The sequence below is a fragment of the Desmodus rotundus genome, chromosome 11 (genome assembly GCF_022682495.2).
Source record: "Desmodus rotundus isolate HL8 chromosome 11, HLdesRot8A.1, whole genome shotgun sequence".
Classification (NCBI taxonomy): domain Eukaryota; kingdom Metazoa; phylum Chordata; class Mammalia; order Chiroptera; family Phyllostomidae; genus Desmodus; species Desmodus rotundus.
Window position 1 is genome coordinate 45,907,209 of NC_071397.1, and position 27,932 is coordinate 45,935,140.

Below are 27,932 nucleotides of genomic sequence, written 5' to 3' on the forward strand. Positions count from 1 at the left end.
AGTGAGTACCATATTGGGCAACACAGAATGTCGTTTCCTTCATCATAGAATATGATATTGTGCAACACTGATTTAGAGGAAGAAACAGGTAATAAACAATTAAATTAGTTAATAACTGTACAATAAAAAATTATGATTCAATTTAGGTCTTTCCTGCTTTTCTTCAGTCTATCGCTTTCTTTTCCAAGAAACATGCCTTATTCTGTGTCTTTATTACTTCTTGCCTAGACCTTTGCAGCAACCTGGCCACTGGCTCTTTCTCCCTGAATGCTTTCTTTGTATTGCTGCCTGATTCATCTTCCTAATGACAATCATTTTATCTCCCTGCTTCCTGCAGAATAAAACTCAATCCCCTCAGCATGGCACACAAGGCTCTTTATAATTGGGCTCGACAGACCTGCCCTGTCACGTGTCCTGCCATGTCCTCTCCCTACCCTACACTCCAGCAACAGAAAATAGGGTTGTTGATGTTGAATGCATTGCCCTCCATCTCCATCCTTTGGAAGAGCATCTAAATGACAAGGATGACCACACCAGCCAAACGGATAGGCCTTCTTTAGAACTTCACTAAGTTGAAAGACGAGAAGGAGGGAGAAGAGCAGAGGTGTGGTCACAGAGAACTGAGACAGAAGCATAAATTATCTAGTCCTGAAGAAATTCTGCAACACAAAGCGGAGTCAGAGAGAGCATCGTTCTCTATCTTTACCATGAGGAGGGCACAGAAACGGGTGAGGTGGTGGTATAGCTGCTTAGGGACCCAAGCAGGAGAGCTAGGGTATTCTGGAAGAAATACACAAATCAGATAACCAGAAATGGCTGATGGAAAGAAACACACACGCATAAAAACAAAAAGTGTTTTCATACTAATGTACTTAATACAAAAAGCCTGCTCCTACATTTTATACAAAACTTAGGAAAATAGGCATGACCCTGCATTCCCAATAAAATGCCATTGTGGCTTTCTTCGAATAGAGATTGTACAAGGCAGGAATAGTGGACAGAAAAAGTACTGAATTATGGAGTATTGCCCAAACTACAGACACGTGGACCCATATCACAATCTAAAATATTTTCTCAAATGCAACTCACTTTCTCCTTTACATGAATTTAGCTTATAAAGAAACTTGTCCTAAGTAATACTATCTGGGAACTCTCAGGTTCATTTTTTCTAATATGTATTAAAATGAACACAGTGATTTTGAAAAAAAAAGTTCTTCATATACCACTTGGAATCATTTCACTTCATGCTGTGCTACACATATTCATATTTTGGGAAGTACCGAGATTTAGGAGCCTGAACGATTATTCTGGCTAAGGGCTAAGGTGGAAAACATTGGAACGTGGCCTTGCAGATTTTCCGGTGTGAAGCATGGGGACAGAGCTGTGTGTGACTCTCCTGCTGGGGGAGAGCCTTTAGGGGTGCCCTAAAGAGCAAAGGACCGTATTTTGCCCTATATAGTGCGCACCCATGTTTTTGGCTCAAACTTTCAGGGGAAAAAAATCTTTTGTTTTAATTTTTAATTCAATTATTTATTTATTTATATTTAGATGCTTGTTTTTTATATAAAGGAATTTTAGCATTTATTTTTGAACATATTATGGTGCAAGAAATTTTATGTAACAAATAATTACAAAACACAAGAACAGATACAAGGTATTTCAGGTACTACCCATGTATTCTGCACATCCTTATTTTTCCCTTAAAAGTTTGGGCAAAAAAGTGTGCACATATGTGATTAAATATGTGTATATTTTTATCTCCCTGCAAAGTGGTAAAGTGTTTATAGATGTGAAGTGTTATTATTTTCATTATTTTATTTTTATTAATACTATTTATTATCCAGAGATGTTTCTCTTTTTTTTGATGCATTAATTATTGATCTGCAATAATGACATTATCTTACTGTGGCTAGTGAGAATTAATGGATTAACGTTCACGAGGAGCACAGAATTTTCCCAACGTCTATGGTAGTTCTCAGTCCTCTGTAGGGATCTAACACCTGGAAAGGAGGCCGCCAGGGAGACTCATTGGCAACAATGGGTTCCTGAGGAAGCTAATGGGGTCCAGGTTGCAGGGGGCCTCAAGGGGCCCTGGCAGCAGCTCCCAGCCTCTGTGCTGACAGGCCATTTCCTCTGTGACTGGCCCAGAATGTTAGGTGCAGCAAGGTGGCAGCAGCTCAGGGAGGGTGGGATGCTAAAATTCTTATACCAAGGATGCACCCTTGATGGCATCTCTGAGGATGACACAGGGCCATCTCTGGGGCTGCCCCATGAGTTCACCTCCACAGGGACTCAGCTGGGCAGCACCTCTACAGCTCTGTCAGAGGCTGTTTTCCTACACAAAGGGGAGAAAAACCTGACTCTCCAAATGCAGGGGGTTTTCTGTAACTCTTCTACCACTTTTCTCTCCCCTCTTCAGTGCAGTTGGGCTCTTAGAAAACCGGTGTCACAGCACTTCAGCAAGAAGCAGGCATTTGAAAGCCCCTTCTAACAGCTGCTAATGGTTGTCAAGGAGCAGGCAAGACCCCAGGGCTGGAGGGAAGGGAGCCAAAAATAACTCCACCGCAGCATTTTTCAGGATTCAATCATTTCTGATGCAGAAAAGGGACTTGAGGAACTAAAGTACAGCTCTATAAAAAGAGCAAAGGGGCTGCAGGGTTGAAGGCCATTGGGCTGATGCTGACATGTCCAGTTCTGTTACAGCAGGACTTGGGGCCTTTCTCAGAAACCTGGTATCTGAGAGAGACAGAAACAGGAAAACGGATAGACAAGGTAAGGGAGACTGATGTTGGTAGTCAACTACACTCAGCCCCCTGCGTGGAGGGGGTGGGCCATTAGTGCCTGGGTTGTAACACTGGGGGAACTTTGTGAGGATGGCTCTTTTTGTGGGGGGGGTGTGTTTAATGTGTCTCATTCTTTGGGAATCACAAGCCCATATCATGGTTGAGTTACCACTTTAGGTACCTTTCTCCTCAGGAACCACTCCCACCTCAACTCAACCTTGCCTGGATGGGGTTGTCTCCTACTGCGTTTCTACTGAACTTGCTTTGTTTCTAATAGAGATTTGTGGCACTGTAGGCCTCAGGGACTCAAAGTTTTTGTTTTTTAATAATATCCAACTTCCATTTCTGGTTTTGAATGAAATTCTAGTCTTATTGGCTATTTTCCCAAGAACTGTGGAGAGTTTTTGTTTTCTTTTCATTTTTATACTGTATACATAACGCAGTACTTCCCCCGACATCTTCCCTATCACTCAATCCAGATGTGCATGTGACCCTTGTAAATCTTTCCACTTACTCTGTGAGAGTTTTGATGCTCTTAGTGAGTAAGACTATGTCTTTGAATAGTGTTTCCATCTGAACTGTACACTTGATCTCTCTGGGTTTGGCAAACAAACCATCACCCACTTAGAACCTAGACAGGAAGGTAGCAGATGATTCATGCTTCATTAGGAACAAGTCATGCCAAAGTAACTTCATTTCTGGTTTTGATGGGATTATGGCTCAGAGAATGCAGTGTAAATAGCATCCCAGGATTTTAGCAAGGCAGCTGAAATCTCTTAGGCCTCTCTTAGAATAATTTGAAAAAAATGGGGTCTGAAAGATAGTAAAATTAAGCTATCAGTTACTGGATGATAGACTAATGTCAACTTCAACATGATGAAAAGTTTCTGCTAATGAGACCCATACTCTGCCATGCTTAACTTCTATCCCTGACTTGGAAAAAATCCAGGCAGCAAGCTGGTGAGATACTCTAGGAGACAGAATCAAGACTCTAAAGGATGACCACAGGCTGACATTATGGGGTAAATGTATAGGGATGCAATTTAATAAAAATAGACGTCAAATCCTGTACTGGGATTTAAAAAGTCGACTTTGTAAGGACAGGATGGGAGAATCCTGGCTCAGTGAGATGGGTTAGTACTGTGACACAGTTGTCAGGAAATTTAACACAATCCTGGGCTACATCAAGAGATGCATAATGTAGAGATGGGGTCCTATCTTCACTCTGTCTTTAGTGTTCATGTCACGTTGAGACTCTCATGTTTTGCAGTTTGTTAAGAGTAGGCCCAACCAGCAAGGACCATGATGAGCACTGAATCTATGTCCCAGGAAACATGTGGAACCAGGAATGTTAAATCTCGAGAAAGGGAGTTTTAAAGGCTCATGCAAGAGTTGTTTTCAGAGTGCTAATGAGCTGTCATGAAAAGATGAGATAAAATTTGTTCTCTTCCACTGTAGAGGGTATAAATAGTATCACAATGAAAATTTAAAGGAAGGTGTATTTCTCCTAAAAATGAGGAATAATTTTCCAGTAATCGCAACTATATAAAATGGAAGGGGCTTTGAAGTGGTGGTGAGCTCCCCATTGCTGGAAGAGTTCCAGCAGAGGCTGAAGTGGTACCTACGTCATTATTGTAAAAGGATTCCAAGTTGGATGGGATAGATGAGGTGTAACACACCTTATTTTTAAACTTCAATTCTTGACACGCCTTATTTCCTACCACAATAAATGAGAGGATTTATGGTTTTTAATATTACTTAAGCACTTTGTATAAAATTTGACAACCAAGAGCCCTGGCTGGTATGGCTCAGCAGTTCAATTGCCAGCCTGCAAACTGTAAGGCTGCCGATTTGATTCCCAGTCAGGGCACATGCCTGGGTTGCAGGACAGGTCCCCAATAAGGGGCGTCTGAGAGGCAACCTATCGATGTATCTCTCACACATCGATGTTTCTTTCCCTCTCCTTCCCCATCCTGTCCCCTCTCTCTAAAAATAAATAAATAAAATCTTTAAAAAAATTGACAAGGAAGAAAGACAAGGTTGATAGTATTTTCTTTTACTCTGGAAACCAGTAGCAAAATACATGGACTTGTGAGTTGACACAACAAACAGAGCTTTCTTGAACTTCCCCATGTCTCCTATAAGTCTAAGAATGACACATTTTCCAAGCTATTTTAGTTTGGAATGCTGGCCTACTTCAACCAGTCTGCTGAGATTACAAACAATTTGCAGAGAACACTGAGAGCCTTGATAGGAGGTAATGGAAGGCAGTATTAAAAACATGTAAGTAGTCAGTGATTTCCTAAATATGTAAGTTTCAAAGGCCATCATAATATGTTCAACAAAAATTCAACTGTACAGTTGCAGAAACTTGAAATTAAACAAATGCAGACTTGGCAGTCTGCGTTTCAAGAAATTTATACAGGCATTATTTCCAGGCATGATTTTCCCTTGCTGAACAAGTAAGCCCTTTCTCTTTAGACCTGTCAGGGGAGCTAGTGTAGTCAGTCACATGGATCCACTGTTTTGTTTCAATGTATAGCAGCATGCCCCATCCTGTATTTTCCTGTACCTGACAAAGGCAGCCATTTAAGAATATCATCAATGTTGTACACACCTTGCCGTTCTATACACCCTGAAATGGCAGGTGAAAATAGCCCAAAGCCTTTCCTCCCTAATAACCTCTTGGACAGGTTTTAGAACTGAACCAGGTAACGTCAAAATCTTTACTAATGAGTGGAAAAGAAACAAGAAGATATGACTGTAAGTAGAAGAGAAGAAGGGCGCAAGTCAATGAACAAGTGAAATGAGGGTGAAGGACACACTCTGAACCATGGCAACAAGAACTGTGATTTACCCGTGGCTGATAATCAATAGATACCTATAATTTACCAAGGATGGTCAGAACTTAGGAGAGAACATAGCTGCAGCAGCAATCTGAGACAACGGCAAAAGAGATGCTCATGCAATTATGGCAGCACCTAAGTTCCTAGAGGTCATTCTGTTTCTTGTGCTGATGGTTGGGACCTGACTCTGGGTTGGAATATTCTGGATCATTCTTCCAGGTCTGTAATCTTGTCATCTAATCAGTGATTCTAACTACAACTCTAGACACAAAGTTGGGTGAACAACTGAACCAAGGCTTCATGGTGAGAAGTTGTCACTGTAGGGACATTCTTTTGACAGTGACCCCTGATCACAGATGGCCATACCAGTGCAGAAGCTGCCCCTCCAGCTCTGTAAGATGGAGCATGAAATAAAGCCTTGGATGGTGAGATAATCATGATCTTTCAGAAGTCTTCTTTAACTCAAAGCAAGTTACAATTACAAATATATCGTACATTTTTACTTCCAAAAAGGACTGAAGTGAATACTAAGATATAAAAAATAATCTTCTGTAACCAGAGACATTGAAGGTAAGAACAATCTGACACTAGCCAGAGGGGACGGGGGAAGGGATAGTGGGGAGAAGGGTTTTCAGGAACTACTATAAAGGACACATAGATAAAACCAAGGGGGAGGGTGGAAGCAAGGGAGGGAGGTGGGTTTGGCTGGAGTGGGTGGGAGGGGTGGGGAGAAAATGCAGACAACTGTAATTGAACAACAATAAAATAATTAAAATTGTTAAAAAAATCTAACAGAGATTGAGGAAACAATGGAAGCCAGATTACATAGGACCTAGGGAATTACACAGTTCAACAACTGGTTACAAAAGGGGTCCAAGTTTCTAAAGCACAAAAGAGGCCAAATTTCAGGAACTGTTGGACCAAAAGACAATATTGTATATTCAGTAAACAACAATAGGAGCTAGAATAGAAACTTGCCTCCAAGTAGTGCTGAATTAGATGGCTGCTTTGAAATTACACCTAGCAGAGGACTGCCCCATGGAAGCGCTGGGTAACTCAAGGATGATTTTGAAGCCTTTTTCTTGTAATGATATTAATAACCACTCACAGAAGACTGACACATGTCTGCTAAAGGCTGGAGTACACACACACATACCATACTTTTGTGTATCCAGCAAAATCATAGGGAGATAGATAAGAGAAATATCTAGTCATAACAAAAGCCTCACCCCATGTGCTGTTTCTTTGCTAGGTGCTAAGGCATTCTACACTTTAGAATTTCTGTATTTTTCCTTTCAAGGGAGCAATGCTGTTAAGGTGGCTTTTAAACAATTGTGGTAAAAAATGTAACATAAAACTTACCATTTTAACCATTTTTAAGTGTACAGTTCAGTTGTGAAGTATATTCAGGTAACTGTGAAACAGATATCCAGAAATTTTTCATCTTGAAAATCCATAGCTCTGTAACCATTAGACAACTCCTTTTCCCTCTAACCCTCAGCCCCTGGTCACTACCATTCTGTTTCTGTTTCTGTGCATTTGACTACTTTGGATACCTCATATAAGGGTGATCACACAGTGTTTTTCCTTTTGTGACTGGCTGACTTCACTAATGTGCCTTTTAAAATAAACCTAGGGAGGTGGGAAGAAAGAGAGGGAGAAGGGAGAGAGCAAATCCACTTCCCGTCTATTTCTGGTGTTGGCCAGAAAGGGAAGTCTCCTGGAGTTCCCTTAGGCTAGACTGCAGTTGGCAAGATGTATTACAGCTGCAGAGAAATGGTTCTCCTGACAGAGTAGGTTCAAGGATCATCGTCTCCATCAACAAGCGTTTACTGGGGAAGTTCTCATTTCAAGGACACTCTCTGAAGGCCACAGAACCTCAGCAATTCTTCAAGAATTCTCATGAAAAGCTGTCAGCATCTTTCTGGGGGAGGGAGAATCTGAATAAATAAGGCCTTATTATTTCAAGAGCAGCCTCTGTAGGAATCTTGGAGGGAGAGCAGAAGAAGCAATGGAATGTGAATGAATAGTCTCAAAGCTGCCAGGGCCTGCTCTTGAGGAACGAGCTATCCTTAGAATGTGTGTCCCTCATGGACGCAGGCACGGAGCATAGAAGGAAGGGAAATTTGGGTTCAAAACTGAAAGGCAGTCTGTGAAATTCAGTCACATGTCAAAAGGGTCACCAGCAAAAAATGTGTGGGAACCACTGTACACTCTGCCTGAACCTTGCAGGGTCACTCCCACCAGTGCTGCCTCACAATGCTGTGTCCCTGTGAACGGGGCCGCATCTTCAGCACAATCCCTCCTTTTCCACTGAAACTTCATCCAGCACCTGGAACAAGGGACGCCTGCTGCAGAAGCTCTGTGTGGGAGTGAGACTCTTAGAGGCAGAAATCAGTGCAAACTGGGAGTTAACCTTTTCATCTGAGCTGACGGAGCTCAACTTACCACTAGGTTAATTTATGAACAAAAAAAAATTCGGTGAAAAGATTTATACAAGGCAATCCTAATTATCTTTGCACAAGCCTGCTCTGAAATTCTCAGTAGAACTTTTAAGCTTTTGCCTTTTACCTCTGCCTGACCGCTGCTCACCCCCTGGTGTTGCCATCCACCCACCCAACCCATGCCCTCTCTCAAACCTGCTCCTTGGGGCATCTTTCTTTCTCACCTCAGCTCACGGCTACACCCATTCTTCTGGTTCTTTGGGCCAAAAGCCTCAGTCATCTTGGATTTGTTCCTTCTCTCATATCCCACTTTCAATCAGTTAGTGAAAAATCCTGGCAGCTTCGCCTTCAAAATAGACTCCAAACCCAAACCTTTGCATTCCTTCCCTGCTTCCACCCTTGCATAAAGTACCTTTTGTTTGCAAGAGACACTTAACTGCTCTGCCCTCACCCCTTCATGGTCTGTTTTCAACCCAGCATCCAGAGCCATCCTTTAGAAAGATAAGTTGGATTATGTCACTGTCTTACCCAGAACTCTCCAAAAGATTCCTATTTCACTGAGTAAAAGCCAAAGGCATTCAAATGCTCCATCAGGTCCTATGTGATCTTTCTTTTCTCGATACCCCAGCTCTAGCCCTGGCCTCTATTTGTATGTTGCCTACTTTACGAGTCCTTTCTGAACTACCATATCTAAAATTTCAACTTCTGTCCCTCACTACCTATTCTTCTCCATGTGTCCTTTTCCTCTGTAAGCTCATCACCAACTTATGTGTAAGTGTATATATGAACAGATAGTGCATGCTCAGTGCAAGTCTCTCTCCTCCTCTGGGGAAGCCTTCCTTGGCCACCTAGTGTCGTTTCTCCCTCAATGACTGTGTATCCTATTACCCTGTTTTATTTTTCCTGTAGCACTTTCACAATAAAGTTATCTTGTTTTATCTGTCTTTTGCCCTAAAATGTAGGTCCATGAGAACTCCAATATGCTCTGTCCTATCCACTGCTGCCTCCCCAGGATTTAGTACAGGGCTTGGCACAGAGCTGGTGTTCAGTACCTGTTTGAATGAATGGAGCACCTTCACGACAAGCCAATACCATTATTTGTTTTCCCCAACAATTCATCTTGAAAATTTCAATGCATACAAAAGATGAGAGAAATGTACATTAATATACCTTTAATCTGTATTCACCAACTATTCAATTTTACTAAATTTGTGTTCTTTCTTTTCTATATTTATATCTATCTATACATGTGCATACACACACCATGTACATTTCATTTCAGAACCATTTGAAAGTAAATCATGACATTTTACTCCTAAATACTTCAGCATGTATCCCTTGAAAACAAGAACATTCTACATAATCAAAATATCATTTTACTATCCAAGTAAAGTTGACACAATATTATGAACTTATGTACAGTATCCATGCAGATTCTCTAAATTGCTCCAATGATATCCTTTACAGTAACCTGGGAGCCAATCCAGAATCCCTTATTTCATTTGTTCTTATTTTGTTTCCTTTAATCTATCATGGTCTCCACTCATTTTGTCTTTCATGACAGAGACATTATTGAAAAGTTCTGAACCAAGATGGAGGCGTAGGTAGACACACTGTGCCTCCTTGCACAACCAAGAGAAGGACAACAACAATTTAAAAACAAAAACAACCAGAACTGACAGAAAATTCAAATGCGGGGAAGTCCGATAAAGGAGAGACATTCATCCAGACAGGTAGGAGGGGTGGAGACAGGCAGCCGGGGCTGAGAGGAATCACGTTGCCTGGCCAGACACAGAGACAGGGCAGATTGTTGAACAGGGCAGGCAGTGCGACCCGCTAGCAGACCCTGCAGCCCCACATTCGCACATAGATAAACTGGGAGGAAGGGCGGGGGGGCGCAACCCAGGGCTCCAGTGCGGGGAAATAAAGCCTCAAACCTCTGATTGAAAACACCCATGGGGGTTGAGGTGGCAGTGGGAGAAACTCCTAGCCTCACAGGAGAGTTTGTTGGAGAGACCCACAGGGGCCTAGAGCATGCACAAGCCCAGCCACTCGGGAATCAGCACCAGAGGGGCCCCATTTGATTGTGGGTAGCAGAGGGAGTGACTGAAATCTGGCAGAGAGTGGAGCAAGCGCCATTGTTCCCTCTAGGCCCCTCCCCCACATACAGCATCACAGCTCAGCAACCAGTGTTAACCCGCCCCGGGGAACACCTAAGGCTCTGCCCCTGTATGTAACAGGCGCACCAAGACAAAAAAAAAAAAAAGGGCCAAATGAAAGAACAGACAAAAGCTCCAGAAAAAATACAGCTAAGCAGCAAACAGGTAGCCAAACTATCAGACGCACAGTTCAAAACACTGGTAATTAGGATGCTCACAGAATTGGTTGAATTTGGTCAAAAATTAGATGAAAAAATGAAGGCCATGCTAAGAGAAACAAAGGAAAATGTACAGGGAACCAATGGGGATGGGAAGGAAACTGGGACTCAAATCAACGCTGTGGACCAGAAGGAAGAAACATCCAACCAGAAAAGAGTGAAGAAACAAGAATTCAGAAAAATGAGGAGAGGCTTAGGAACCTCCAGGACATCATGAAACGTTCCAACATCTGAATTATAGGGGTGCCAGAAGGAGAAGAGGAAGAACAAAAAATTGAAAAATTATTTGAACAAATAATGAAGGAGAACTTCCCAAATCTGGCAAAGGAAATAGACTTTCAGGAAGTCCAGGAAGCCCAGAGAATCCCAAAGAAGCTGGACCCAAAGAGGAACACACCAAGGCACATCATAATTACATTACCCAAGATTCAACAGAAGGAGAGAATCTTAGAAGCAGCGAGAGGAAAGGACACAGTTACCTACAAAGGAGTGCCCATAAGACTGACTGTCTGCTGATTTCTCCAAAGAGACCTTACAGGCAAGAAGGGGCTGGAAAGAAGTATTCCAAGTCATGAAAGGCAAGGACCTACATCCAAGATTACTGTATCCAGCAAAGCTATCATTTAGAATGGAAGGTCAGATACAGTGCTTCTCAGATAAGGTCAAGTTAAAGGAGTTCATCATCACCAAGCCCTTATTATATGAAATGTTAAAGGGATTTATCTATGAAAAAGAAGATAAAAAATAGGAACAGTAAAAATGACAGCAAACTCACAGTTATTAACAGCCACACCTAAAACAAAAACAAAAGCAAACTAAGCAAACAACTAGAACAGGAACAGAACCATAGAGATGGAGATCACATGGAGGGTTATCAATAGGGGAGTGGGAGGTACAGAGAATAAGTAGCATAAATGATAGGTGGAAAATAGACAGGGGGAGGATAAGAATAGTGTAGAAGCCAAATGTAAATGTAGAAGCCAAAGAACTTATAAGTATGACCCATGGACATGAACTATAGGGCGGGAATGTGGGAGGGAGGGGGTGGGGAGGATGGAGTGGAGTGAAGGGGGAAAATGGGACAACCGTAATAGCATAATCAATAAATATATTAAAAATAAAAAATAAAAGAATAAATCATTATTAAAAAAAAAGAAAGAAAAGTTCTGTCCACTGTCTTGAAGAATGCCCCATAGAGGATGTTTAATCACAGTACTGTGTTCAAAAGTTAACCTAATTTATTCTTTTATTCTCTGTGTTTAACCAATAAGAATGAGTTCATTTTTTGTTTGTTTTAAATTTTAAGATTTGCTGCTTTCCATCTTTTAATTAAATTTTAATTTGTTAACAATGTAAAACACGTAAATGGTTCAAAAGCCAACAGAGAATGGACACATTCGGAGAGTCACTCCCACTCCAAACTCTCACTTTGTTTCCCTCACTCTCTAAAGGCTACCTTTTTCGTATTTTATCTTTTCTGATTCTTCTTACAAAATGTGCAAATGGTTATGTGTGTGTATACTTATAAATTATATAGTTTAAGCATTTTAAATATATATTTGTTTTCCTTTGTTTCTTGTACAAAAGGAAGCATACCATATATAGCACATGTACTCTTCTGACTCTCATTTTTGCCTTCTAAAACATATACTGGTAATCACTCCACATCAGCTCACAGAGATCTTTCATTTTTTTTTATGGCTGCATAGTACATGGTTGTGTGGTTGTACATACATGTAGGTAATCTTGCACAGACATTGTTTTGTATTTTAGTGGGCTGGTATGGACTGAACTGTGTTCCCCAAATTCATGTTGAAATGCTAGTCCCCAGTGTGACTCTATTTGGAGACAGGGACTCTAAGGAGGTAATGCAGATTAAATGATATCATAAGGGCGAAGCCTTGACTTGCTAGAACTAGTGTCCTTATGAGAAGAGGAAGAGACACCACCGTTCTCTCTCTCTCTGCACAGAAGAAAGGCCATGTGCGGTGGTGAGGAGGCGGCCACCTACAAGCCAGAAAGAGAGGCCTCATCAGAAAACAACTTTGATGGCATCAAAGCTGCCTTCAAACTTGCCTGAAGATCAACTTTGATTGGACTTTTAGCCTCCAGAACTGTGAGAAAGTAAATTTCTGTGGTTTAAACCACCCAAGTCTGTGGTACTTCGTTATGGCAGCCTGAGAAGACTAATATATGGGTATTAGAAGTTAAATACTGTGGGTCTTCTGTGAAAACAAACTAAAGATTGATTTAAGAGAAAATCATTAAAAAAACCCTATTAAAAAAAAGACATTTCTGGAGGCTCCTGGGGAGGAAGTAAGGAAGAGCCAGCACTCCGCTGATCACGGAGTAGGCAACAGTCTGCATTAAATTGTTTTAAATACCAGCGTGAGCCTCACAGGTGCAGATCCATTAGAATGTCACTTTCTACTTTGACTCACTCTCTGAAATCTCAGTCACACACGTGTTAGTTGTCTTCTTCCAGACTTTGGGTGTGATGGAGGGAAATCCCCTCATTGCTGCCAGGTCCCCAGTGAATGGCCCCTCTGATTCAGGGGAAATGTGGAGAGGAAAGAAAGCAGTGTGAGTTCTAGGGACCCTCCTGGGTCCAGACTTTCCAGGATCTAGGGGTGACTTTATGGCATCTTTTGTTTTTTTAAAAAGAATTAAAATTTTTTTCCAATTAGAGTTTACATTCAACATTATTTTGTATTAGTTTCAGCTGATGGTGTCCTCTTTTAATAAAGCCTGGGTAAGGAAGGAAGCAGCCTTTTTACTATTGGTTTTAAAAAATGTCACCATCCATCTCATTAATATAAAAATATGTCCTTATTACTGAACATCCTGACACATACTTAAAGAAGCAGCTACTTAGAGATACTCTGTACACAACCACAGTCTGAATTCCAAGCTTATTGAGTGACTTCCTAAAGCATACATTTATAAATATTTATATATGTTTAAAAATACCCCTGAAAGAACTCTCCTTTTCTTCAGTACTTATTGTATACCAAGGTGACAGGAAAGGACACTCCCCACATCCCCTATTTCCTTTATAATCACACAAGATTTGACTAGATGGTGAGAATTTCCTTCTCTATCTGGGAATGCATAGGGTCGGACACTTGGAAAATATGTGAAGTATTTACGCTGAAACTAACGCCAGTAGTTTCCAGAAATGGAATGGCAAAGGCATCTGTAGGTTTCAATGACCCAGGTAAATTTAAATATGACAAAAGGCCTTATACTTTTAATAAGGAGGAACTAAGAGAAATCTATTCCCTTTATTGCTTTTTGGTTTGATTTTCATTTGACCAGCGAGACTGTGAATGCACGTTGGTTCAGCCCAAGTTAAGAACTTGAGCATCTGAGACAGGAGAAAGGGAGCCCTGAGCTGGACAGAGGTCCAGGATGCATGGGGGCAGTGCTGGCACATTCATGGAGAAAACCAATGAGGCCACAGAACCTGTGAAATCACACATCAAGCCATACTTAGAATTTTATTTTTCCAGAATTACGCTCTATACTTCCTCTGGCCTTCCTTCCCTTCTATCCACCGAAGTGTTCAAATAACCCTTTTATTATTAGAGAAACATAATAATGTACCCTGTAGGAAGTTGGGAAACGCAGGCAAGCAAAACAAAATATAGTGCATTCCCACCATTCACGGGTCACCACTGTTAACAGTTCAGCACATGTCCTTATGGCTCTTTACACACACACACATACACACATGCGCACACGCTCAACTCACTCACTCACTCACAGTTGTATTTTATTTTTAATCAAACCGAGATCATACTGGGCATATTATTCCTCAGATAGCCTTTTCCGATTATCACCATCTTTCCATTTCAGGAAAATTGCTCTGATACCCGGATCGCATTTGAGTTTCTCCAATTCCAACGCCCCTTCCCCAAAGTCCTTTATAACTGGTTTCAGGACTATACACTGCCTCTGGTTTTTAAATCCCTTAACTTTTGTTTAATTTAGCTTGTTCCATTTATGTGACACTGGCTTATTAAAGAAATCAGGCCATGTGTCCGGCAGAACGACCCACCCTGTGGACCCATTGCTTCCTCATGGTGTTGTTTAGCTTGTTTCTCTAATCCTTGATTTTCCTGTAACTGGAAGTTATATCAAAAGGCTTTATAAAGTCAAGTTATACACTGAATTAATTCTTGGGGATATTGTGTATTTTATGAATATTTGTATCAGAAGACATCTGATGCCTGGCTGACCAACCAGGAGTGATGCTCACATCTCCCTGGGTTAGTGTGAAGATAGTGTGTGTGTATGTGGTGTAACTCTGTGTCTCTGTGTGCTGCTTTGCTGCTCCACTAATGCCCACCATACATTCACCATAATAGTTTTAAGTGATCATCTTTGTCTGCATCTATTCCTGACATTTCAAATTATGTGACACTGGATTACAAATAACCTTGAGGCAAGGGCTTTGTCCTCTAGAAATTTAGCATCTCCTTGTAGGTTCTTGTACCTGTCTGTGCTAAGTAAGGGCTGATGCTCACAATATCACTTAGGAGGCATACTCCTTAAAAGGTAATTTAGACAGTACCTCTATATGTATCCTCAGTCTAATAACTGTTGGAGCTTAAATATTCCCCAAACAAATGAAGATCAACTTAAAACCATCAATCCAGAGTAAACTTTGTTCTTCACAGAAGAATCGGCAATGGGAGTGTTGGAGCTCAGTCTCAGCCCCGCCATCGCCTGGGTGCCGGCCTGTCTCACATGTGTTCCTTCAGTTCTTCACTCTCAGTGCCTTGGGTACATATATAGCACTGCAGATACAGATCGAGGCTCAATGGCATCTTTCCCCACATATGTGTTCTCACACTCAATTTTTAGGATCTCTGAAAGGCACCGTCATTCTCACAGTTCCTCAGCTCAGCACAGACCTTCCTCTGCTCATGCTAGGATCAGGGGGCATCCCCAGGCTGTGCCCTCTGTCTGCAGTAGTTGGTTGGTCCATCTGTCAAGCATTCCACCACTAGCCAAATATTCCTTAAATTGTTTTTCACCATGTTACTTCACAATGTCTCGGTGAATTCCCATTGTTTATTTCAGGGGTGTCAAACTCATTTTCACTGGGGGCCACGTCAGCCTTCAAAGGGCCAAATGTAATTTTAGGACTGTAGAAATGTAACTACTCCTTAACAGTTAAGTGAGAGCTTGGCGCTGCCGCTGGGTAGAAACAAGGTGCCGGGCCGGATAAAACAAGGTGGAGGACCGGATTTGGCCCATGGGCCTTGTGTTTGCCACCTGTGGTTTATTTGATCAAGACTACATTCTTTTGTCTAAATTTTATTCTTTCACAGGAAGGCCCCAGGTAATCTGACCATATTTTGAATTACTGTCTCAAATTACCATTGATGCTTATAGAAGCTGGCTCCTCCATGCCCTTTAAGTGCTTCATTTTGGGCCTTCGGCATACCCGTGTCTTCTCCTGTAGGAGCTCTCCCCACGTGTTCCCTGGGAAAGTCTTCTCAACCAAGTTTTAGATGGTTTAAGCTTTATGGGGAAGATGGAAGGAAAACCCTGACCTCTCCCTCAGCTGAACCTTTGCAGCACAAATAGCAGCCAACACAACTTGGCATCTATGACGAATGCTCTTGAATTGTTCACCTTTGATTTCTACGGTTTTGTCTTGATTCTTCAACTATATTGTAAGCTCTTAGAAAGAAATGGTCTTGCTTTATTTCTAATTAATACCCCAAAGAAGTCACCTATGAAGGGGTCATGTGTTACATTCGTCTGACTGTGAAGTGCTGTATGTACTTAAGCCATCTTGGCCTTTTGAGTTTTAAACACACACACACTAAATAATTCCTCTGAAGGTAATTCTATATTTTTTTGTACCTTACTCCAGGGTCTAGTATCTTATACAGTTATAAAATTTTCCTCTCATATAGCTGAAATCCCTCAGTGCAGCTGGGATACTATCTCTTCTGTGAGTGAATGAGAACATCTGGTCAACATCTACTGTAACAGCCCCAAGTAGGAGGCATGGAAATACTTTGTTAAACAGAACTTTGAATGGTCATTGCATTTCTCTTCATGAACATCTTGTAAGTCTGATGGATTTAACTCATCCCCACCCCCCCAAAGCCCCAGATTTACAAAAGGTGTGTGTCAAATATCTTCTCTTAGAATCCTGCTCATTTCCCCAAACCATGAAGGTCTTATCCCGAATTCAGGTGTTCCATGGTTTTTAATCTTCCCATTTCCCTATTTGCAGGGCACAGTTCAATGCCTGGGCTTCCACAGCTCCATCTGGCAGAAAGAGCACTCACTCATAGTCTAAGGTGTTCACTGGGAAGGAAGAACACATCTCATGGTACTGCAGTGCCCATCTTTACATGCCAAGACCCTCAAGGGTCTATATTTTAGCAGACATTTTCCTGAACTTTGAGTAACTTTCTTGCTTTCCTCACCCTTCTCCTTTTGTAACAAATAAATCAAGAAAACTAGATGAGTTGTGAGGGTGCAGAAGGCCTCTTTGGAGAGATATTTGAAGTGACTTGCAGGCATACTTCATTCCTAACTACATGGCCACCAGGGCTCGACACCCCCGTGCAGCCGCTGCTCTCTCCCAGCTGTTCACTCCCTTCCGGCTGCTGGTGCTGCCCTACATGAATGATGTCATCTATGTACCACTTTTAGGAAGAATAATCTGTCATTTGGTTTTGCAATAAAGAATTAAAAATATAAAAACATCAATAGAATTAAAAGTTAGGCAGCTATAAAGAATCAGGAAAAAGTGAGTAGCAATGACATTGAACACTATCCTTTCTAAAGCAGAAGAGAAAATGCAATAGTTGTTTACTTCAACGACCTGGAGGCCTGTAAATCTGACCTTCTGCATCCTTTCTTTGATTTTCTTCTAAATGCAGGAATCTTTTGTTGGCTAAATCCCAGTATTTTTTTTTTTTTTTTTTCACCCTCAGGGCCAACTTTTGGCTTGCTTGGAAACAGCTGCCAGGCAGTCAAAAACTGCTCACGTTGGAGGCCTGGCTCCATCCCACCCAGGGTGCTGAATGCATAAACTTTTTCACATGTAGTCTTTGCCAGGCGGCATGCAGGAGTCCACCTCACCCAGACTCACTGAATCACTATTTAGCCTGGAGTTGGTATCAACGTCAGTTAGAAAGAATGTCAACATATTTTAGAAGTCTATGGCAAAGTGATACATTTTACTATACACATCTAGTGAATAGAAAAAAGAACACTTCTGAAATATTAGGAAACCGAAATTGCCACTATTTAATTGCTTCACTCCTGAAAGCAAAAACAACCTAGCCCTTTATCTAGACTGTGTTTTGGTTAAGAACCCAAACAAACAAGACTATAAACAAAGTTATTAACTGATTACTACCAATGATTTTATTTTACTTTCTTTGTGCTTCTAAGAACAGCCTTTTCTACTGACAAGTATGCTCCACTCTAATGTCTGGATATAACCCATTTTATTAAGAAATTCCTGAATCAATTTCCTGGTTTATAGCTAGTCCAACCATGATTCCAGGTGTTCTCACCATAAAAAGGGTTTTTTTCAAAAGCTGTCTGCTTGTCTAACTGCACAAGAAATATCACGGACACCCCAACAATAGAGCTGAAACCTGAAGCAGTTTGGTGACATTCCAAGTTTTTAATGGAATGTGAATCCATTAAGATTATAAGGTAACTTTACTGATATCCTCAAATTTGTGCCAAGTGTTAAAGCTGCCAAAGAAAAGACAGAATAAAAACCAACCCTTGGATTCCAGCTCCGAGTATTTTGGTGTGGAAATTGTATTTTCTTGTAACTCATTTAAAACACACACACCAGGCTTTCACTGTTTAATTGCAGTCTCAGTTTTCAGGAAGCATAGAGAAATGAGATACATAATCAATGTTTCTTTTCTGTTTGCCCAGCCTAAATAGTCCTGTACTTTTATTGGCGAAGTAGGGCAAGTAATGCCAGTGAACAAGAACTGATTCTAAGAAGCACTGGCTCAAGTGAAGTACTACTGCGTCACCAGTGACTCAGCCAGCTACTTGGGAGTGATTACTCTGCAATGGTGGAGCCACGCTAATTGGACAATGGCTTGCTGCCAGCTCCTGTTGCCATGACCTACAATACCCTTGGCTGACAGCGATTGTGTCTCTCTATCACACTTTTCTTTTTTTGTGATCTGGATGGGAAGTGGAAATAATTTTAAGAATCCTCCCAAGTGCTCTTTAACTTCTTATCATGAATTGAAAGCTTAATTAAGTTCCCCGTTAAAGGCCTAGGTCCTATGATTAAATATGACAAAATAATAGTTATGATTATTGATCAAGTGAGGAACTTTACAGCTCTGAACTTTGTTTTTAAAGTTATTCTTAATTTTAATTGAAACAGTTAGGAGACTCCAAAATAGGGGAAAGAAAGAAATGTAAGGGACATTTAATTCATACACAGAGATGAGGTTTAAAATGAATAGATTTACTGGTAACTAAAATTTAATGCAAACAAATGTGCTGTTACAAATTCATTTAAATTATCATTGTGGCCATCTTACATTATATAGGGATAAATAGGTATAGTGAAAGGAATCCTTAAAAATGGCTCTGAAATCAGGTCACTTAAAAATAATTTTTAGTTATGTCTGAGTCCGTGTCTATTCAACTCCTACTATGCCAAAATAGGAACATTTCAACATGTTTCTTTAAATAGGATTTACTGGCCTCAGGATTTAAAAACTGTAAGAGGTTTGGAAACAGCTTAGGCATTTCAGTTTTAAAATTAGCTAGTGCTGTGGCTATTTTCACACCAGATTTCCCTCCCTCTGCATCAGCACCACTGAGCAGCCTTCAGAGATGGAATCGCAATAGGATTAGCTCCTCTCTTCACGGTTCTGCTGTTTTGCCCCCCGTGTGAGACTGAGGCCCAGATCTCAGGGCTGGAAGTCACCTTTGCGTTACTATAAATAAATTCTGCCTTTAGGCATTTCAAAATTATCAGCACGATTCTAGGACTTGAAAAGTTACTTGCCAGCAAGTAGTTACCTGGAATATTTTGACTTATTATTTATTTGCTTTTTTTCATCTGGTGCCAAGTCTCACTAATGCAACTTGGAAAATTGCACCATAGCTTTTAATGAGGATTCTGAGGTAAGAGTCATTTCATCAGACAAGACTGTGCTTTCCTTTTATGGGAATAATAATACCTACTGTTTATATAGCAGCATCCTTCCCAGAAGTTTAACATATCACATTTCATTAATCTGAACAGCAGCCATGGAAGCCAAGCTGGTAACCAGTATTGTTACTCCCTGCGTACTCATTGAAATTGAGGTCATTCGATGTAAAATATATTGTTCCAAAATACGAAAACCTTCTGAGATGGTTAGAGAGCAGTGATCTGTATCTTCTACAATCTGCCTGTATTCTAGGTTAGCAGAGAGATTCTATGGTTCTTCAACTGTCATCTCCCGCAAACTATTATAAGACCATTTCTGAAAAGTAAGGGCATATTCACAAAGAGAAGGGAGCTCAAGTTCACTCCTCTTCTGAAGTTGTGTGGTTCTCCCCTTTCCTGGCCAATGTGCCTCCCATCTCCACCCTTCCCATTCTTTCCTGAGTACAATTGAATTGGTCTTTGTCCTGGACCTGTTCCCCAAGTAGTCAATGAAATCACCAATGGCTCCCAAACTGCTGGACAGTCAGTGTTCAGCCTTTATCTAGTTGACTACCAGAGTCATTTGACCTGGTTGACTACTCTCCTTCCTTGAGATACTTACTTTTCCTGGATTCCAGCACACTATACTTTTTGTTTTCCCTTCTACCTCAATAGTTGTTCCATCTTGGTCTACTCTGCTGGTTCCTCTTTATCTCCCTGACTTTCTAATTCTGGAAAGCCCAAGGCTCAATCCTGGAATCTGTTTTTCTTTTCTTCTTCTACCTACACTTATTCCCCTGGTGATTGTACCCTGTCTTGTGGCTTTTAATATCCTCAATACTGGTACTAAAACTTCTATTTCCAGATTAAAATTCTCCCTTAGAATTCTAGGCATGCATCCTCCTGTGTACTAGACATCTCTGCTTAGATTTCACAGGCATCTCAAGCTTAATATGCACAAAATGGAACTCCTAATTCTACTCCCACCTCCTCAAACCTACTTCTCCCGGTTTTCACCAATCTTAGTTAATGGCAACACCATTCTTCTGACAGCTCAAGCCCCAAACCTTGAAGTGATCTTGAACCCCTCGCTTTCTCTCCCATCCTATGTCCAATCTATAAGAAAATCCCATAAGCTCTATCTTCAAAATTTCAGCAGAATCTGACACTGATCGCCATTCTACTGCTATTGCCCTGGTCTAGGCCATCATGCCATGCCTGGGTTGTTGACATATTAAGTGTTTTCCTTAGTTCCGCCCTTACCCTCTTCCCATCTATTTTCACACGGCAGTCAAAATGATCTTCTGTGAGATCCTCCAATGGCCTCTCAGATCATTCCAAGGAAAGGTAATGTGTCCAAAAGGCGCACAGCCTGGCCCTGTTACCTCTGATGTGCTTCCTCCCACTCTATCCCCTGCTCACTCTGAATCTGTGTGTCAGACATGCCAGGCCCAGGCCAGCCTCTGGGCCTTCTCCTTGCTATTCCTTCTGCCTCAACCACTTTCCCCCCAGATGTCAGCACAGCTGGTTCTACCACCTCCTTCAGGTCTCTACTCAAAAGTCATCCCCCAAACAGGCCATTCCTGACCACCCTATTTAAAGCTGCAATACCTGTACCCTGATGCCCCTTAACCCCCTTCTCTGTTCTATTTTCCTTGATAGCATCAACAAAGTACATGTTGTATTTATTTATTTCCTGTCTCTCCGCGTCCTCCCCCACTGGAAAGTAAGCTCTGTTCTGTTTACTAGGTTCACCTAGCACCTAGAACAATGCCTCCTGGGACATAGCAGGACCTTGATAAATATTTGCTGAATGAATGAATAAATGAGTGAGGAAACAGAAGCCCCAAGAGGTTGACTGGCTCACTCAAGACCTTACACGCAGTCAGTGCCAAGGTCCAGACCATGGTTTTCTGAGTCACTCATTACTGATATTCCTTAGATCTCAAAGTTTGCCTATTACTCTTCTTTAGAGTTTTGTCTAGGTGGTGAATGGGTGAGGCCAGAGCTGGCTCTGTGCTCTGGGGAGGTGAGTGTTCTTGTCTCGGTCATGCCACTTCCCAAAGACCTCACCTGCTGTTTCCCACCAAATCTCACCCCCCACAGTTAAACCCAGAGTCAGAGTAATGTTGGCACCTATGCTGTAGCGTTAGGTAGTATTTCATACTGAAAAGGCTGTTCAAAGACAATCATGACTGTCTTACTACTTCTTTAAAAGACTGGACCTAAGCCAACCCAGGGACATTAACAGCTTTCATATCCTCTAAAAACTTTCAGATAAGAAGATTCCATAATTTCCTCTATGCTTGGCAGCACTTTTGCAGACACATTCTTTATTGCACCCTGTGGTTCAGACCTAACAATAAATGCCTTTTCTTCAGAATCCTTCTGGGTCAGCTGTCCTTTCTGTTTAGCACTGGAAATAACAAGAACTGCCCTAAAATGTCGAGAGAGAGAGAGAGAGAGAGAGAGAGAGAGAGAGAGAGAGCGAGCGAGCGAGAGCGAGCAAAACACAGAGCTACAGAGTGAGTGAGTCAAAGTCTGAAATATATTTATACCTAAGAAAGCATAAGGTCCACTTGAAGGGGCCATACTTACCCCTACCTGATACCTGTTCTCTGCAAGAACCCTTCCCCTGTCTAGATGGTGAAAGGACATGGGAAACACACCCAAAGAAAGGTGGTGGAGTCTTGGCAATAACCTCTCCCTGCCTAGTTTTAAATATTTATTTATTTTTGACAAAAATGTGTACATTTAAGGTATACAATGATGTTTTGATATATCTATAAACTGTGATCATCACAAACTAATTAACATCTTGATCACTTCCCATGGTTATTATTATTATTTTGTGGTGAGAACAGTTGAGATCTACTTTCTTAGCAAGTTACAAGTATATAACAGATTATTAACCACAGTCACCATGTTGTACACTAAGCTTCCAGAACTTATTCATCTTATAACTGAAAATTGGTGTCCTTTCATCAACATCTCCCCTTTTGCCCTACCCGCCACCCCTGGCCTCTGGTCCAAACCACTGTACTCTATCCGTTACCTGAGTCTGACGTTTTTTAGATGCCACATACAAGTGAGATTATGCAATATTTGTCTATGTCTGGCTTTTTTCCACTTCACATAGTGTCCTCTAGGTTTACCCATGTTGCTGCAAACAGTAGGATTTCCTTCTTTCTAAAGATGGAATAATATTCCATTGCATATATGTGTATATATATTCAATCTATAGCATTTTCTTTATCCAGTCATATGTTAATAGACATTTAGGTGGTTTCCACAACTTGGCTATTGTGAATGACACTGCATAGAGTACAGACATCTCTTCAAGATAATGATTTATTTCTTTCAGATATATAACTAGAAGTTGAATTGCTGGATCGCATGGTAGTTCTATTTTTAATTTTTTTAGAAACCTCCAAACCATTTTCCACAATGGCTGTATCAATTTACATTCCCACCAACAATGCACCAGGGATCCCTTTACTCCACATCGTTGCCAACACTTGTTATCTTTTGACTCTTTGATATTAGACCTTGGCAATAACCGCTTAACAGCTGCTGTTCCCTTGGTATTCTGGGAGCCAAGCAGCACCATAGGAATGGGGCTGAATGGCAAACCCACTGTTGGCTCCATGTCTTCTAAGGAAGCACATCCCACTCTGGCCCTCCACACTCAACACACAAGAATGAGCTTTGTGACTGTGATGCACTTCCAGCATGAACAGCATCCAGACCCAAATAGTTTTTGTGACTATAGCTAAGCAGGTGTTTGTTGAGCCAACTTCAATACTAATGAGCAGTGGGATAATGGCCTTGCAATGCTTGGCATGTCAACCACCTTTTCTTCATCTCTTAGCACAAAACACACTTAATAATTATAAATTAAATTATCTGTGTTATTGAACATAAGTACTATGTACACTGCCTTCTTTTCTGCTCTTTGCTGATACACACTACTGGGTGTGTTTTTTAGTGGGGGGCCAACACCCAAGTCATGTAACTTCTGGGGATTGTCACTCCATTTTAGGGGGAAAAAAACAAAAAAAGCAAGACATTTCAATTACGTCTTGGCTTCGGGAAGGAGGTCTCTATTTTCATGTCTTCCCCTTCCAGTTAAGAGGCCACACTGGCACTGGGCTCTAATTTGCTGGTAACCATGCTGCCCACCAATACTCAGGATTTTAGGGTAGAACTGTACAACTGGACAAGGCTGCAAGCTAGAGAGGGGTTTGGCCTGAACCAACTGAGCAGGGGAGCAGGAGTGCGGCAGTCTGTATCTGGAAGTCTCACAGTCCAAGGAGGAACTCTTGCATTCGGCCATGCTGGCCCCCGAGAGACACAAGAGCTATCTGGCCGGGGAGCGCAGAGGTGGGCCAAGGGTGAACGAGACTGGGGCGGGGCCAGACGCTGATTTAAATGCAGTGACAGAATTATGATGAGGTTCAAAGATTTCCAGGGGACTAAAAAAATGCTTATTCTTACATCATATGAACCACATGTCAGTTAGTTCCAGGAAAGTGCTTTCCAAGGTAGTGTTTGGGATTTTTTGTTTATTCACCACTTAATTCAAATTCTATGAAGTCATTCACTGAGCTAAGAGGGACAATGACCATAGAGCCTGCAAGGAAATTTCAGTATGTACACAGCAAGGAGAGGAAAACAATGCCCAGTACTTGGGGCCCCAGTACTGGGTAGGGGGGCAGGGCTCCTGGAGGGAGGCCTTAGGAACAACTGCAGACCTGTAAAGGAAAACGCACTGGGGTTGGCTTGCATGAGCCATTAGCAAGCTACTTAAAGCTGGGACACTGACAGTAGGAATTCATATTTCATAGGAAGAAAAAAGTAGTTACATTTGGAGGTTTTGGGTATGTGAGCAACTGGAATGTTTCAATGGTTTGGAAATGTAGATGATGTAGGGACAGCAATCATTTACACAGCTAGGAAGAAAGAAAATCAACAAACACATCACGAGGTCCCACTTAACTGGAACACAGTCGGAAAGGTCAAAGAGTGGATTTTTGTGTTAACTACTCTACAGTGTGCTTCTTACTTTAAAGAGTGCCCAATGCCAAGGAAATAAGACTGTCAGGGATTTGATCTAAAAAGTAACTTTTAGTTTAGTCTATACACATTTACATTTCAGTTTCCTTTGAATTGTACTGTCTTGGCATTGTATTATCATAAATAATTCAAGGATGTCAGAATTGTAGGAGTTTTTATAGTTAGAAACTGGGGCTTGCAGAGGGTAAACTGGGGTCCCAGAGGTAAGTGGGGGCAGGCCAGGGCTTTGGGCACGTGGTCCAGGGAGTCTTATGATGGGGCCAACAGTTACAGAAGAAAAATTAATTACATAAAATACAATTTTCATCTGTAAATATATCTTAATATAATCTAATTTTTTGAAAATCAGTACAAAAACATAAATGAAGTGTCTCTCAAAGAGATACAGATACTAAATTAACTGTAAGCTTCATAGCTCTCCCTAAGAACATTTTGGATAATTAAAAGTTTTCCAAATATTTCCAGGAATTTCTAGAGTTGGAACAAATTCAAAAGATACTCTCGCTCCACATCTGGAGAGGGAAGAAGGGTCTTACATTTGACAAATGTTTACTACGGGATAGGGACAATGCTGAGAACTTCTATACTTATCATCACACCTAACGATGGGCATTCACCCCTAAGGCAGATGAGGAGAGTCCAGCTCCAATCACAGGGTCATACCACAGCTGCCATCCGTGGCCTTCCCATATTACTTGGTGCATAAACTTCCCTACCTACCCCAGCCCCAATTACACTACCTTCAGCTGATTTGTCCTTTGGCTTCTGGTATGGGGATTGTTCTAATTACCTACTGGTAAGTGCTGTGAGGAGTAGTGAGGAGCCTTTTATGTGGGTCCTCACTTTGTCATCTGGCCACTCTCCTGCTCTGCAAGAGTCACAGCAGATGTTGCTTAACAAGGGCCTGGATCTGATGACCCCCTCTGATCGCCATATCCTACTCATCCATTGATTTGCTTTTTATGTTGAATTTGGATGTCTTTCTGCTTGCCCTACAAACTCCTCCTATCTTCTACATACTCCCTTTACTCATCTATATCATTTGCATGCCTCTGGAGACATTTGGCTTTGTGACCTCGGAATTTAATGCTGGTTGTACTCAATAGAACCTCACACCAGGGTGACGAGGGTCTTTGGTTTCCTTCTAGGGCTGCTGTGAAGAGCTGCTCAGTGGATCACTGCACCACTCCGGGACAGACTATGGATATGAGCTGCACCCCCGAGAGGTGTGCAGTGCACAGCCTGCCCAGCTGGCGGTGGTGGCCCTAGTGTTGCACACTCTGCTGGTGCACCGGAAATAATTCTGGCCCTGAACACAAATTCCAAGGCTGCTCAGTGTTACCCTTGGTCCCATGAAAATGGAGGAGAGTCAGGATAATTGAAGAAGAGAAATTGTATACCCAGTTCAAAGGGTGACCCATTTGAAGTCTGTCATGGTGAAGCCCATTGTGAATTTCTGCAACTCAGAACATCCAACTGAATATCATCTCTGGACAGATAGGTCCAGCTACCAGTGTCCTCAATGAACAGAAATGACTAGACTCACTGAAGTAATTAAGAAACCTGAGTAGGGTATTTTCAGCAATGGCGAGAAGAGCCAAGTTTACACTTCTTAGAATCTACTATATTAACTGTGAAAATTACTGCTTGCTTTTACTTTTTTCCCAAGCAAGGTAGGTGCTGTGAATACTCTCATTCTTTAACTCTCAGGGGAAATCAAGTGCTCCTTCAATCATTTGAAACAGAAAAATCATAGCAACAGTCCCAGTGATTCAGATCCCACATGTAGGACTGTACCAAACTTTGGCTGAACTACTCAAAACCGGAAGAGTAAGTGAACTAGAAACTACGAGTGACTGTGAGCCACAGGTGGGGTTCAGTTCCCTTCAAGAAAGATGCTCTGTTCAGATTCATGTCTCTAAGACTTTACATGCATCAAATCGAAACTGTCTATAACACAAGCCTAATATGTGGGTGACTTGGACATCAGCCCAAGTGGGGATTTGGCACAGGGTCCACCTTCATATTCATCCAATTGTCTACAAGTCAATATGCCTCCAATAGCAACACACAATCAAACCAAACTACTGTACCTCCTCAGGCAAGCTGACCACCAAGTCATTTTTCGTCTGTCCGACCAGCGCCTGCCAGAAGTATTCACTGCATGCAGCTAGCACAGCCCGGTGGGCCCGGAACTCCTTCCTCTCCACGATCAGAGTCACGTCACAAAGAATATCCTTTTTCCGCTGGTCATTGAGGCCCAGGAGGATGTTGGTGCAGTGGACTGTGGACTCATACACATACATGGGGGAGTCAGGCTTCTCATCCACAGACATGCCGTTCACACCCTGAAAGAAAGAGAGGCCAGTTCACCACTATCTGAGTCACAAGTGAAGGTGAGAAAGAACTTCATGGTTCCTCAGTCTCACTGCCAATGAGCCAGGCAGAAAGGGGCAGAATTGCTTATTAGCATACTCATGCTCAGTTCAGTGAGCTCAGGAAACATGCTGGAAAGTCGCGTTTTATGGCTGACTGTATCCTTTCCATTTAGCATGTCCTTTTACCCCATGGAAAAAAAGCCAGGTCTTTTAATGGAACACCCAAAACATTTAAAACACACATACTTTAAAACTTGGTAGTTTTGATCTTGTTGGCTGACTGAAAAGAAACTTTCATGTACACATAGTCCCAATTCAAGTATTAATTTGAGCTTTGTGTTAAGTGGAAATGAATCATTGTTAAGTATTTGTAATGCTTTCTTGATTTAAATACATGTAAGCTGCTAAGTTGAAATTTGACTAAGATACTACCTATCTAATCACAATACATAATTTAACAAGTGATCTAAACTGTCTGTGTACTAAAGAGTTGGTGTAGCCAGCTATTGCAATTGCCCTTGGCCACTTCAAGACCAAGTACAACCAACACAATGCTACTGCTGCTCATGAAAAGCTGTTGAAAAGAAGTGGAATTGTTCTGTCATTATCCCAGCAGACTTGATGTACATCCACTTTAAGTAAACACAATATATCACAATAGGAGTCAGAAAACAGATGTATTCAATAGTGAAGATTGCCTTTACAAAAACGGTCCTTTGCTTTAAAAACTGTTCACTGACACAGTTAAAAGAACAGTATCTGTAATTAATTTAGATAACACAGTTTTTCAATAATGTTCACTACTAGTATGAATTCCAACAGTTTTACTTTCTTATTTAATTTTTACAGCTTTCAGATAGAGTAA

The 27,932-nt window shown here is 41.5% G+C and overlaps 1 protein-coding gene across 7 annotated transcripts in view; it reads right to left on the bottom strand.

The window, feature by feature from the left end:
* Positions 1-27,932, bottom strand: part of BACH2 (BTB domain and CNC homolog 2) — a 364,147-nt gene that overhangs the window by 53,204 nt on the left and 283,011 nt on the right. For all 7 annotated transcript variants that reach the window (XM_053913614.1, XM_045188594.2, XM_024551724.3 and 4 more), the window contains one exon: positions 26,783-27,037. In XM_053913614.1, the coding sequence (XP_053769589.1) occupies positions 26,783-27,025 (243 nt within the window). In that variant the 5' untranslated portion in view covers positions 27,026-27,037. The remainder of the gene's footprint in view (positions 1-26,782; positions 27,038-27,932) is intronic.